We start from the raw sequence: 13266 nt of genomic DNA on the forward strand, positions 1-13266 counted from the left end.
TCCTCAGTCCCTTTGTGTTTCAGGTTTCTAAAGCCTTTTCCATTTAGAAATGATTCTACAGCTCCAATGGGGCAGCACAGTGGCTCAGTGGTTAGCACTGCAGCCTCACAGCGCCAGGGACCTGGGTTCGATTCCACCCTCGGGCGACTGTCTGTGTGGAGTTTGCACATTCTCCCTGAGTCTGTGTGGGTTTCCTCCCACAGTCCAGAGATGTGTCGGTTAGGGTGGATTGGCTGTGCTAAATTACCCATAGTGTACAGGGAAGTGTGGGTTAGCTGTGGGAGTTAGGGGGATGGGTCTGCGTGGGACACCCCTCAGAGGGTTGGTATGGACTTGTTGGACCACACTGTAGGGATTCTATTCTTCCTACTAAAGTGCAAGACCTCACACTTTCCCACATTTTATTCCACGTGCCACTACTTTAACCATTCTCCTAGTCTGCCCAAGACCTTCTGCAGCCTCCCCACATCCTCAATACTACCTGCCTCTCCACCGATTTTTGTGCCATCTGCACATTTAGCAACAATGCCCCCAGTTCCATTGCCCAGATTGTTAATGTGTAATGTGCATGTGTTTTACCACTGTACTGTAGCAGCAGCTGCCCCAAGTTGTACTCAACACTGAATCCTGGGTCTTGGAATGTGCCAGTCTGCAACACCCCATCAAGAAAGTGCACGTTACAACATGCAAAGCACTGTTGGTAACTTATTAACAATTGCATATGTATAACTGTATACGTGCTCACTATGCGCACATACACTGTGTGAGGTTCGCTCTGTACACAACCCCATCCATGCCACACAGTGCGTGACACCCTCTGTACCCGATATTAGGAAATTGTACATTACACTGTCCAACACAGGCATAATCAATAATTGACTAGCGCAGATTTTGTAGTCACAGGGAAAGCAATGGTACTGATTGTTTACCTGGTGATAGCTGCTCACAATGTTGTTTTTGGCTTTAGAGCAGAAATTTACTCCAGCCTAGCATCTGATCTAGTGCAGACACTAACTTTACAGTGGCTATTTGCAGGGCACAAAATGGCAAAGCTCTTCAACAAATCAATTAAAAAAATCATCATGCAGAGTCTAAGCCATGAACCATGCATCCACCAAAGCTTACATACTATCGCTGCAAAACGTCACCCTTCCAGCCATCTCTATGATAGTTGATTAATTAATTTGACCGTTAAATATTTTAGAACTGAAATGCATACTAACCAATCAAACAAGGCTTGGAAGAAATACCCACCAATCATTGTCTACCTGTTTTCCCATGATGTCACACTTTGGCTCTGGTAGAAATAGGTTGAAAGGGCTGGATATTGTGTTTCTCCGACCAGTCTGTTTCTCAGCGATATTGATACACCTAATGTAGACATCCCTCAACACGATGAATAAATTAGCATGGCCAACAGTCTCCTTCACAGCAATACTGCATACTCCTCCCAATCTGTTTCACAACAGTGCTGACTCATAGAAACACAGAAGATAGGAGCAGGAGGAGGCCAATCAGCCCTTCGAGCCTGCTGTGCTATTCATCATGGTCATGGCTGATAGTCCGACTCAATAGCCTAACCCTGCTTTCTCCCCATGGCCTTCAAACCCATTCGCCCCAAGTGCTGTATCTAGCTGCCTCTTGAATACATTTAATGTTTTGGCATCAACTATTTCCTGCGGTAATGACTTCCACAGGCTTACCACTCATTGGGTGAAGGAACGTCGCCTCATCTCCGTCCTAAACGGTCTACCCTGAATCCTCAGACTGTGACCCCTGGTTCTGGACACACCCACCATCGGGAACATCCTCCCTGCATCTACTCTATCCAGCCCTGTTGGAATTTTGTGAGCTGTATGAGATCTCCCCTCGTTCTTCTCAACTCCAGTGAAAACAATCCCAACCTGGTCAATCTCTCCTCATCCATCAGACCTGCCATCCCCGGAATCAGCCTGGCAAACCTTCGCTGCACTCCCTCTAGAGCAAGAGCATCCTTCCTCAGAAAAGGAGACCAAACCTGCAATTAATATTTTATTGACATTGACATCCACATCCCTATTAACATAAACCTCCTCATAACATACTTTTTTTGACCATTGTCACGGTTCCTAAAATGTTTCCCATTTATGCTGAGTATTCTTGTCTCTACAATCACTGGGCATTACTTTTACATAATTGTCACTTATTTTTGTTGACTCAGTACTTATTTGACTGAAATCTGTTCCCTTGGCAGGAATGCTCTCCATATGCTGCTCATTTGTACGATGCAGAGGACCCAACGACTCCAGTCAGGCAGCTGCCAGGTCTTTGTGATGAATATTGTTTTGAATTCTGGAACAAATGCAAGACAACCGTGCACGCCTTAGTGAAAGAAGGGGAGCTTCTGGAACTTGTATCCAACAGAAGAAAGTTCTGTAACGCCTTACAACTGCAAGACCTGGATTATTGTTTCCCTCGAGTCCTATCCAACAACAACCTGACGAGGAATCTTGGGGAAGTCGTAGCTGGTTCTGATGGCTGCCTCCAGCTGTGCCTGGAAGAAATAGCAAATGGTCTGCGCAATCCTGTTGCTATGCTGCATGCCAATGATGGGACCCATCGGTTTTTTATCGCTGAACAGATTGGCATAGTGTGGGCGTATCTGCCCAACCGGGCCAGGGTTGAGAAACCATTTTTGAACATTACTCAGGCAGTCTTAACGTCACCCTGGGAAGGGGACGAGCGAGGATTTCTGGGTCTGGTATTTCACCCAAAATTCAAACACACTGGAAAGGTCTATGTGTATTACTCTGTTGAGGTGAATCTCGAAGAGAAGATCAGAATCAGTGAGTTTAGAATTTCTTCCCGTGACATGAATATGTTGGACCATAGTTCTGAAAGGTAGGTCACACCGTACGTACACACCAAAACTGAAAAACACTCTAAACCATTCCAAACCACCCTATCCTCAATCTGCAAGATCCTTCCCTCTTGTTCTGCCCAATAAGAATCTGGCTGAAAATCTTCAGATAATGATAGTTATTCTCTGACTTCTTTTGACTTTGTTCACTTCACTGCTTTATTCATCCCATCCCTGAACCAAGCTCCAAGCCTCTGTCTTTTGATGGCTGACTGTATGGAATGGTAAGGATGAGGCAAATGTCCGTTTGTGTGTTGTAAGTTCACAACACAATCCACCGACGGCACTTGTCACAATATTGGACATTATGCTGTTCACCTACCCATTGGCTGATGTTTATTTAAATGAAGGAACTGAAAAACTCACGACTGTCTAATAGGCAAACGTTTCTTTAGAGTGAATGTTATGATTATATGAAGTAGGTCATTTAGCCCCTCAAAACTGCTCCACCATTCACGTACATCATAACCTCAATCTATATATCTGCAAACCCATGATAACCTTTCACCCACAAACAAAAACAGAAATGGTTGGTAAAGCTGAGCAAGTCTAGCAGCCTCTGTGAAGAGAAAGCTGAGTTAATGCTTTGGGTTTGGTGGCCCTTCCTCAGAACTTAATAAAAACCAAAAGAGCTGCAGTTGCTGTAAAGCAGGAACAAAAACAAAGTTGCTGGACAAGCTCAACAGTTCTGGTAACATCTGTGAGAGAAATCAGAGTTAACGTTTCAGGTAGAATGATCCGTGCTCATAACTCTTAGACAGTTCTGAGAAAGGAAACAAAAACAAAATTGCTGGAAAAGCTCAGCAGGTCTGGCAGCATCTGTGAAGGAGAAAACAGAGTTAACATTTCGAGTCCAGTGACCCTTCCTCAGTTCTGTAGATACAATCTTTCTAATGGCTTATATGACCAAAACTTTATCTCCCTACTCTAGTATTTCGGTGTCCATGTACACAGATCCTTGAAAGTTGCCACCCAGGTTGACAGGGTTGTTAAGAAGGCATACAGTGTTTTAGCTTTTATTAATAGAGGGATCGAGTTCCAGAACCAAGAGGTTATGGTGAAGCTGTACAAAACTCTGGTGCGGCCGCGCTTGGAGTATTGTGTACAGTTCTGGTCACCGCATTATATGAAGGATGTGGAAGCTTTGGAAAGAGAGCAGAGGAGATTTACTAGGATGTTGCCTGGTATGGAGGGAAGGTCTTACGAGGAAAGGCTGAGGGACTTGAGGCTGTTTTCATTCGAGAGAAGAAGGTTGAGAGGTGACTTAGTTGAAACATATAAAATAATCAGAGGGTTAGATAGGGTGGATAGGAAGAGCCTTTTTCCTGGGATGGTGACGGCGAGCACGAGGGGGCATAGCTTTAAATTGAGGGGTGAAAGATATAGGACAGATGTCAGAGGTAGTTTCTTTACTCAGAGAGTAGTAAGGGAATGGAACGCTTTGCCTGCAACGGTAGTAGATTTGCCAACTTTAGGTACATTTAAGTCGTCATTGGACAAGCATATGGACGTACGTGGAATAGTGTAGGTTAGATGGGCTTGAGATCGGTATGACAGGTCGGCACAATATTGAGGGCCGAAGGGCCTGTACTGTGCTGTAATGTTCTATATGCTCTATTTGATACCCCTTGCAATAAACGAGGTAAAAAGTTACACAACACAAGGTGTGACGAAGGGGCAGTGCTCTGAAAGCTTGTGATTTCAGATAAGCCTGTTGGACTATAACCTGGTGTCATGTGACTTCTGGCTTTGTCAACTCCAGTCCAACACTGCCACCTCCACATCGTGAATGACAAAATGCTATTAGCTTTCCTAATTACTCGCTGTAATACCAACTAACATCTTGTGATTCATATATAAGGAGCCAGATCCCTCTGTGTCTGAGGGCTCTGCATTCTCACCACTTAGATAACATTCTTTTCAGTCTTCCTGCCAAAGTGGGCGATTTCACATTTTCCCACATTTGCTCCATCTTTGTTCACTCACATAACCTACCAATATCTTTGTGTAACCTCCTCGTGACCTCTTATCAACTTCTTGTGTTGTCAACAAATTTGGCAACTGTCCTTTAATCGTCAATTATGTAAATTGTGAACAGTCGACATCCCAGCATCACTTCCTGTGGTGCATCATTACATCTTGCCAAGCTAAAATATACCAGTTTACACTTCTTCTCTGCTTCCTGTTAGCCAGCCAACCTTCCATTTATGCTAATATGCTACCTCCTACACCACAAGCTTTTATTTTCCACAATAAACTTTGACATGACACCTTATCAGGAAATTTAAGGAAATTCTGACACTGGCTCCCCTTTACAGCACGTTTTATGTCCTCAAAGTTTTCCAATAAATGTGCCAAAAATGATTTCCCTTTCACAAAATCATTCTGACTCTGTCTGATTACCTTGAACGTATCTAACTGACCTGCTATCACCTCTTTAATCATTGTGTTGAACGTTATCCCTATGACAGATGTCAAACCAAGTTTCCTGCTTTCTGTCTTCCTCCCTTTTGGAATAACAGAGTTACATTTGCCATTTCCCGTCTATTGGGGCTGTCCTTAAATTCAGGAAGTTTTGGAAAATTAACACCATAGCATCAACCATCTCACTCAACCCTTTCATTAACACCCTGAGAAGAAATGCATTTGGACATGTGAATTGGTCACTCTGCAGTTTCAACAATTTAGTCAATTCTTTGGCGGTTGTGATTTTCCTGAATCCCTTCCTCCTTTCTGTTTCCAGTTGTATCGCTGCTTCTGGGATTTTACTTGTATCCAAATAATATTCGTGCCACACAAGTGCCAGAAAAAACCCATCTCTAACAAGAGGGAATCTAACCATCACTCCATAACATTCACTGGTGTTACCATCACTGAATTCCCCCACTATCAATATCCTGAGGATAATCATTGATGAGGAACTCATATAAGTACTGGGGCTACTAAAACAGGTTAGAGATTCAGAATCCTGTAGAGAGTTACTCAACTCCTGACTCCTCAAAGCCTGTCCACCATCTACAAGGCACAAGGCAGGAGTATGATGGAATACTCCCCACTTGCCTGGATGGTTGCAGCCCCATTAACACTCAAGAAGCTTGACGCTATACAAGACAAAGCAGGTGCTTGATTGGCATCACATTCACAAGCATTCACTCCCTCTACCACCGATGCTCAGTCGAAGCAGTGTGTACTATCTACAAGATGCACTGCAGAAATTCACCAAAAATCCTCAGACAGCGCCTTCCAAACCCATGACCACTTCCATCTAGAAGGACAGGGGCAGCAGATACATGGGAACACCACCCCCTGCAAGTTCCCCTCCAAATCACTCACCATCCTGACTTGGAAATGTATCGCCATTCCTTCACTAACACTGGGTCAGAATCCTGGAATTCCCTCCCTAAGGACATTATGGGTCTATCTACAGCACGTGGACTGCAGCGGTTCAAGAAGGCATCTCACCCCTACCTTCTCAAGGGTGCCTGGAGATAGACAATAAATACTGCCCCAGCCAGTCACACCCATATCTGTGAATTAATTTCTAAATCCTCTAGAGTTAACATTGATGAGGACTCATGCAATTAATCTGCTATCTTCTCCAGTCTCACTTTCAATCAGACTGAAGATGACTTTGCTAAGTCTTTTCTTTTTTAAGTGCTTGTAGAACTCCATCATATCTAATTTTTGGGGGTTGAATTTTAGCAGAATTCAAGTCAGTGTAAGTTTGATGGAGGGTTCCTCTCCATGAGGCCTAGTGAGCTTTCTCACTGTTCGTCACAAACCACCAACCTAGCAACATATTGCTATGGCACTAGGCTTGGTATCTTACCTCTGGCCAAAAGTGGAAGCTGATACCACTGCCAGGATCTCCCAAGAACCCTTCAAAAGCCTTCCAACTGTAGAAAGCCTTCGCTATTATTCAGAAATAGGAAAAGCAAGAAGAAAAAAGAAAGAACCAAAGCTGTGCTTGTTTCTCAGAACTGGAAGACACTGCTCATTTTCCAAGCAGCAAATAGCTTTGCAGTCAATGAGTTTACAGCCAATTGCTCCTTGCTCACATCTAATGGAAACCACCAGAAACATAAATTTCTGGTAAAGCTCAGCAGATCTATGGAGAGGAATCAGAGTTAACATTTTGGGTCCAGTGATCGGTTCGCAGGACTGAAGGACAGAACTGTTTTGTGGAAGGGTTACTCAACACAGTGAAGTTTTTCAACAATTGGAGGGCTTTTGGAGGATCTGTTAATGCAGGTAGATCTCTCAATGTGAAGTATGAATGCATGTGACACCCTGCACCAGTGGGCAGTCTGCTATATTGGAAAAGCCTCCTGCCCTCACCCCAGGAAAATGAGATGAAGCAGCATGATCTGACATAAGTTGCATCAGTAATGTCTTTGATATGGTTTTGAGATGAGCATTGTGAGATCCCACAGAAGTCACCAGTGCACAGTTACATAAAATTTTAGTTGCAGCAATTACCAATCATGAAGAACTATGGATGCTGGAAATCAGAAACAAAAATGGGAATTGCTGGAAAAACTCAACAGATCTGGCAGCATCCATGGAGAGAAAGAAGAGTTGACATTTCAGATGCAGTGACCCTTTTGAAAACAGATCCTTCTGAACCAGGCCCACTGTACCCAAAATGTTAACTTCTGCTTTCTCTCCACAGATGTTGTCAGACCTTCTGAGCTTTTCCAGCAAGTTCAGTTTTTGTTTCTGATTTCCAGCATCTGCAGTTATTTCAGTTATTAAATGATTGCCAGCAAGTGTGAAACTGGGAAATTACTCAACTTTTTGAGAAGAATAGAAGAGCTGAATACATTTAGAAGGTGTGGAACTTGTAAACGTTGATATTCAGTGGAACTTGGGCATTGTTGTACAAGGAACACAGAAAGTTAACGGGCAGTTGCAGCAAGCAATTAGGAAGCTAGAGACTGTATTATATGACAATTGGAGTGCAAGAGCAAAGAGATCTTGCTGCGATCATCCAGGGCTTTGGTCAGACCATATCTGCAACACTGTGTGCAGTTTGACAATCAGATATAAGGAAGAATGTACTTCCATAAGAGGGACTATAGTGAGGTTTCACTGCGTTGATCACTGGGGTGAGGAAGATTCCTGGAGTGAATGACTATATAAGTTGGTGTTACATTTTCTGGAGCTTAGAGGAGTGAAAGGCAATCTTATTGAAACAAAGGTTTCCAAAGGAGCTTGTTAGGATAGACACAGAAAGGTTACTGGACAATCTGAATCATAGGGAATACTCTCAGGATAACAGAACAACCCTTCAGGACTAAGATGAGGAGAGTTTTCCTGTTCCAAAGAATGAAAATTTCTCCTATGGAAGGTTGTGGAATGTACCATTTAGAACTGTGGAAGACAGGCTTTTGGTCTCTCAGCAAATCAAGGATTTAGCAAGAAAGTGGAGTTAAAGCCAAAGATTAGCCAATCCTGTACTTAATGGAGGAACAATGCTGTATGGTTTACTCTAGTTCCTATCTCAGGGGGAGGCAATGGCCTAGTGGACTGTTAATCCAGGGACCCAGATAAAGTTCTGGGGACTTGGGTTCTAATCCTGCCATGGCAGATGGTGGAATTTGAATTCAATAAATATCTGGAATTAAGAGTCAAATGATGACCATGAATCCATTGCTGATTGTCAGAAAAACCCATCTGGTTCACTAATGCCCTTTAGGGAAAGAAACTGCCATCCTCACCTGGTCTGGCCTACATGCAATGTGGTTGACTTTTAGCTGCCCTCTGGGCAATTAGGGAGGGGCAATAAATGCTGGCCCAGCCAAGTGCCAAGCACATTTTGCCCCCTTTCTGCATTCTGGAGTGACTGTACCCTCAGTAACATTCCTTAATCATCTCCAACATTTGCTTCCCTTGCCAGGGCATCTCTGATACTAGCTAGGTGCTACATGTCACTTTGTAACTCCTCCGTCCTCATCATTGAAGGCTCTAGACATCTTTCCCAGATCAAACAATGACTTAAGATAGTAAGAATGCCAGTGCTGGAGTCTGAGATAACACAGCGTGGAGCTGGAGGAGTGCAGCAGGCCAGGCAGCATCAGAGGAGCAGGAATGTTGATGTTTCGGGTCGGGACCCTTCTTCAGAAATGCGGAAGGGGAAAGGGGCTCTGAAATAAATAGTGGGGGGCGGTGGTACCAGTGGGTTGCAGTGGGAGAGAGATTCACTGAGCTCTTTCCAGAGGGAGGAGGATAATTTCATCAAGGTAGGCATCCTTAGAAGAGGCTTCACAGTGGGGATATAACTCACTCAAGACAGTAAGAACTGCCGATGCTGGGGTCTGAGATAACACAGAGTGGAGCTGGATGGACACAGCAGACCGGGCATACTTGGATGAGCAGGAAAAATCACTGAAGTTTTCTATGTTATCTAATACAGTATTCAAAACCCAAGGTATGATTCCTATTATAAGATGCTCTCAAACAAACCCAATCAAGGCATTACCTTTGTTTTCAAATAGATAAATTAGTTTCTGCCAACTTTCACCAAACATCCTAATTTTACAGGATCATTTTGGAAGTGGATGAACCAGCATCGAACCATAATGGAGGACAGCTCCTTTTTGGTGATGATGGCTATCTCTACATTTTCACTGGAGATGGCGGAATGGCCGGGGATCCGTTTGGGAAATATGGAAATGCTCTAAACAAGTAAAGTAATATTTTTTGCATTCAATATACTTTCACTGATATTTTTCTAAAATGATTTCCGTCAAAGGGTTGTTCGATGAAGCTTTGAAAGTGAACCTAAGTACTTACAGAATGGTGTGGGAAGAGTTTGTGAGCTTACGAACAAGATGAGGCCACTTGGCCATAACAGCATAAGAAGTAGGAACAGGAGTAGACCATTCGGTCCTTCGAGCCTGCTCCATCATTTAATAGGAACATGCCAGAGATGATTTCCTCACATCCAAATTCCTGACCTTTTCCCCATAACTCTTAATTCCCTGACTGATCAAGAATCTATCTACCTCAGCCTTAAATATACACAAGGACTCTGCCCTCACAGCTTTGTGTGGCAAGGAGATTCGAAGATTTACAACCCTCAGAAAGAAGGAATTCCTCCTTAACTCAGCCTTAAATTGGTGCTCCTTTATTCTGAGATTAAGACGTTTTGTCAGAGACATCCCTATGAGGGGAAACATCTTCCTCAGCATGTACCTGTCAAGCCCTTTAAGAATCCAATATGCTTCAATGAGATCACCTCTCATTCTTCTAAACTTTACAGAGTAGAATCCCAACCTGATTAACCTTTGCTGATAAGACAATCCCTCCACCGGGGTGGGGCGGGGGTTGTCATCCTAGTGGACCTTCTCTGATTTCCAATGAAATAATATCTCTTTTTACCAGCACATTGTACAGCTCCAGTATGACATCCCTGATCAAGTACTCCAATCCCCTTGCAATAAATGCCAACATTCCATTAGCCTTCCTGATTCTCTGCTGCCCCTGTATGCACAAATCCCTCTGTGTTACAGATAACAAAGTGTGGGGCTAGTTGAACACAGCACGCCAAGCAGCATCTTAGGAGCACAAAAGCTGACGTTTCGGGCCTAGACCCTTCATCAGAGAGGGGGATGGGGAGAGGGAACTGGAATAAATAGGGAGAGAGGGGGAGGTGGACCGAAGATGGAGAGAAAAGAAGATAGGTGGAGAAGAGAGTGATAATGGGAACTGCAGATGCTGGAGAATCCGAGATATAAAATATGAGGCTGGATGAACACAGCAGGCCAAGCAGCATCTCAGGAGCACAAAAGCTGACATTTTGGGCCTAGACCCTTCATCAGAGAGGGGGACGGGGTGAGGGTTCTGGAATAAATAGGGAGAGAGGGGGAGGCGGACCGAAGATGGAGAGAAAAGAAGATAGGTGGAGAGGAGAGTATAGGTGGGGAGGTGGGAGGGGATAGGTCAGTCCAGGGAAGACGGACAGGTCAAGGAGGTGGGATGAGGTTAGTAGGTAGGAGATGGAGGTGCGGCTTGGGGTGGGAGGAAGGGATGGGTGAGAGGAAGAACAGGTTAGGGAGGCAGAGACAGGTTGGACTGGTTTTGGGATGCAGTGGGTGGAGGGAAAGAGCTGGGCTGGTTGTGTGGTGCAGTGGTGGGAAGGGACGAACTGGGCTGGTTTTGGTATGCGGTGGGGGAAGGGGAGATTTTGAAGCTGGTGAAGTCCACATTGATACCATTGGGCTGCAGGGTTCCCAAGCGGAATATGAGTTGCTGTTCCTGCAACCTTCGGGTGCCATCATTGTGGCACTGCAGGAGGCCCATGATGGACATGTCATCTAAAGAATGGGAGGGGGAGTTGAAATGGTTTGCGACTGGGAGGTGCAGTTGTTTATTGCGAACCGAGCGGAGGTGTTCTGCAAAGCAGTCCACAAGCCTCCGCCTGGTTTCCCCAAAGTAGAGGAAGCCACACCGGGTACAGTGGATGCAGTATACCACATTGGCAGATGTGCAGGTGAACATCTGCTTAATATGGAAAGTCATCTTGGGGCCTGGGATGGGGGTGAGGGAGGAGGTGTGGGGGCAAGTGTGGCATTTCCTGCGGTTGCAGGGGAAGGTGCCGGGTGTGGTGGGGTTGGAGGGCAGTGTGGTCCAAACAAGAGACCACTCTCTCCGTGACTCCCTTGTTCGCTCCACACTCCGCTCCAACCCCAACACACCCAGCACCTTCCCCTGCAACCGCAGGAAGTGCTACACTTGCCCCCACATCTCCTCCCTCACCCCCATCCCAGGCCCCAAAATGACTTTCCATATTAAGCAGAGGTTCACCTGCACATCTGCCAATGTGGTATACTGTGTCCACTGTACCCATTGTGGCTTCCTCTACATTGGGGAAACCAAGCGGAGGCTTGGGGACCACTTTGCAGTACACCTCCGCTCGGTTCGCAATAAACAACTGCACCTCCCAGTCGCAAACCATTTCAACTCCCCCTCCCATTCCTTAGACGAAATGTCCACCCTGGGCTTCCTGCAGTGCCACAATGATGCCACCCAAAGGTTGCAGGAACAGCAACTCATATTCCGCTTGGGAACCCTGCAGCCCAATGGTATCAATGTGGACTTCACCAGCTTCAAAATCTCCCCTTCCCCCACCGCATCCCAAAAGCAGCCCAGTTCGTCCCCTCCCCCCACTGCATCCCAAAACCAGCCCAGTTCGTTCCCTCCCCCGACTGCACCCCAAAACCAGCCCAGCTCATCCCCGTCTCCCGAACCTTTTCTCCCTCTCACCTATCCCCTCCTCCCACCTCAAGCCGCACCTCCATTTCCCACCTACTAACCTCATCCCACCTCCTTGACCTGTCCATCCTCCCCGGACTGACCTATCCCCTCCCTACCTCCGCACCTATACTCTCCTCTCCACCTATCTTCTCTTCTGTCCATCTTCGGTCTGCCTCCCCCTCTCTGCATATTTATTCCAGAAGCCTCTCCTCATCCCCCTCTCTGATGAAGGGTCTAGGCCCAAAACGTCAGCTTTTGTGCTCCTAAGATGCTGCTTGGCCTGCTGTGTTCATCCAGCTTCACACTTTGTTATCTTGGATCCTCCAGCATCTGCAGTTCCCATTAACTCTTATCCCTCTGTGTTACAGCTTTGTGCAGGGAGTTTTGAGAAGATTTGTAGCTCAAGTTGAGGTTTTGGATGTGAGTTTGCTCGCTGAGCTGGAAGGTTAGTTTTCAGACGTTTCGTCACCACTCTAGGTAACATCATCATCAGTGAGCCTCCGACGAAACACTGGTGTTATGTCCCGCTTTCTATTTATCGGTTTAGATTTTCCTTCACCAACCCAAGGGAACCTAAACAGATAAATAGAAAGCGGGACATAACACCAGCACTTCACCGGAGGCTCAGTGATGATGTTACCTAGAATGGTGACGAAACATCTGAAAACGAACCTTCCAGCTCAGCGAGCAAACTCACATCCAGAGCTTTGTACAGGTTTTCTCCATTTAAAAAATATTCCTTTTTTGTTCTTGATGAGCAATGAACAAATTCACGTTTTTCCACATCATACTTCATTTGCCAGCATTTTGCCCATTAATTAACCTACTAGGACCTCTCTGTAAACTGTTTCTGTGCCTCTCACAACCTGCCTTTCTGACTGTTTTAACATCATCTGCAAATTGATACACTGTAAACTGTTGTGGTGCCAGCACTGACCCCTGTGGAATGTCAGTGATCACAGATTGCCAACTCCTAATCTCCACTCGCTGATCCTTACCGAATAGCCAATTGTCTATTCACGCAAACAAACCACCTCCAACACCATGGCCTCTTACCTTCTGACTTCATCGTTTGTGAGGTACCTTATCAAACACCTTCTGCAAGTCGA

General features: G+C 45.3%; 2 protein-coding genes across 2 annotated transcripts in view; one reads left to right on the plus strand and one right to left on the minus strand.

The window, feature by feature from the left end:
- Positions 1-13266, minus strand: part of LOC125455510 (cytosolic carboxypeptidase 2-like) — a 213777-nt gene that overhangs the window by 56454 nt on the left and 144057 nt on the right. The gene's annotated exons all lie outside the window — the stretch shown is intronic.
- hhipl1 (HHIP-like 1) overlaps positions 1-13266 on the plus strand; it is a 47078-nt gene that overhangs the window by 8573 nt on the left and 25239 nt on the right. Inside the window, exons 2-3 of the mRNA XM_048538408.2 lie at positions 2234-2880; positions 9443-9586. Coding sequence (XP_048394365.2) covers positions 2234-2880; positions 9443-9586 — 791 coding nt within the window. The remainder of the gene's footprint in view (positions 1-2233; positions 2881-9442; positions 9587-13266) is intronic.

Source organism: Stegostoma tigrinum, chromosome 10 (assembly GCF_030684315.1).
Source record: "Stegostoma tigrinum isolate sSteTig4 chromosome 10, sSteTig4.hap1, whole genome shotgun sequence".
Classification (NCBI taxonomy): Eukaryota; Metazoa; Chordata; class Chondrichthyes; order Orectolobiformes; family Stegostomatidae; genus Stegostoma; species Stegostoma tigrinum.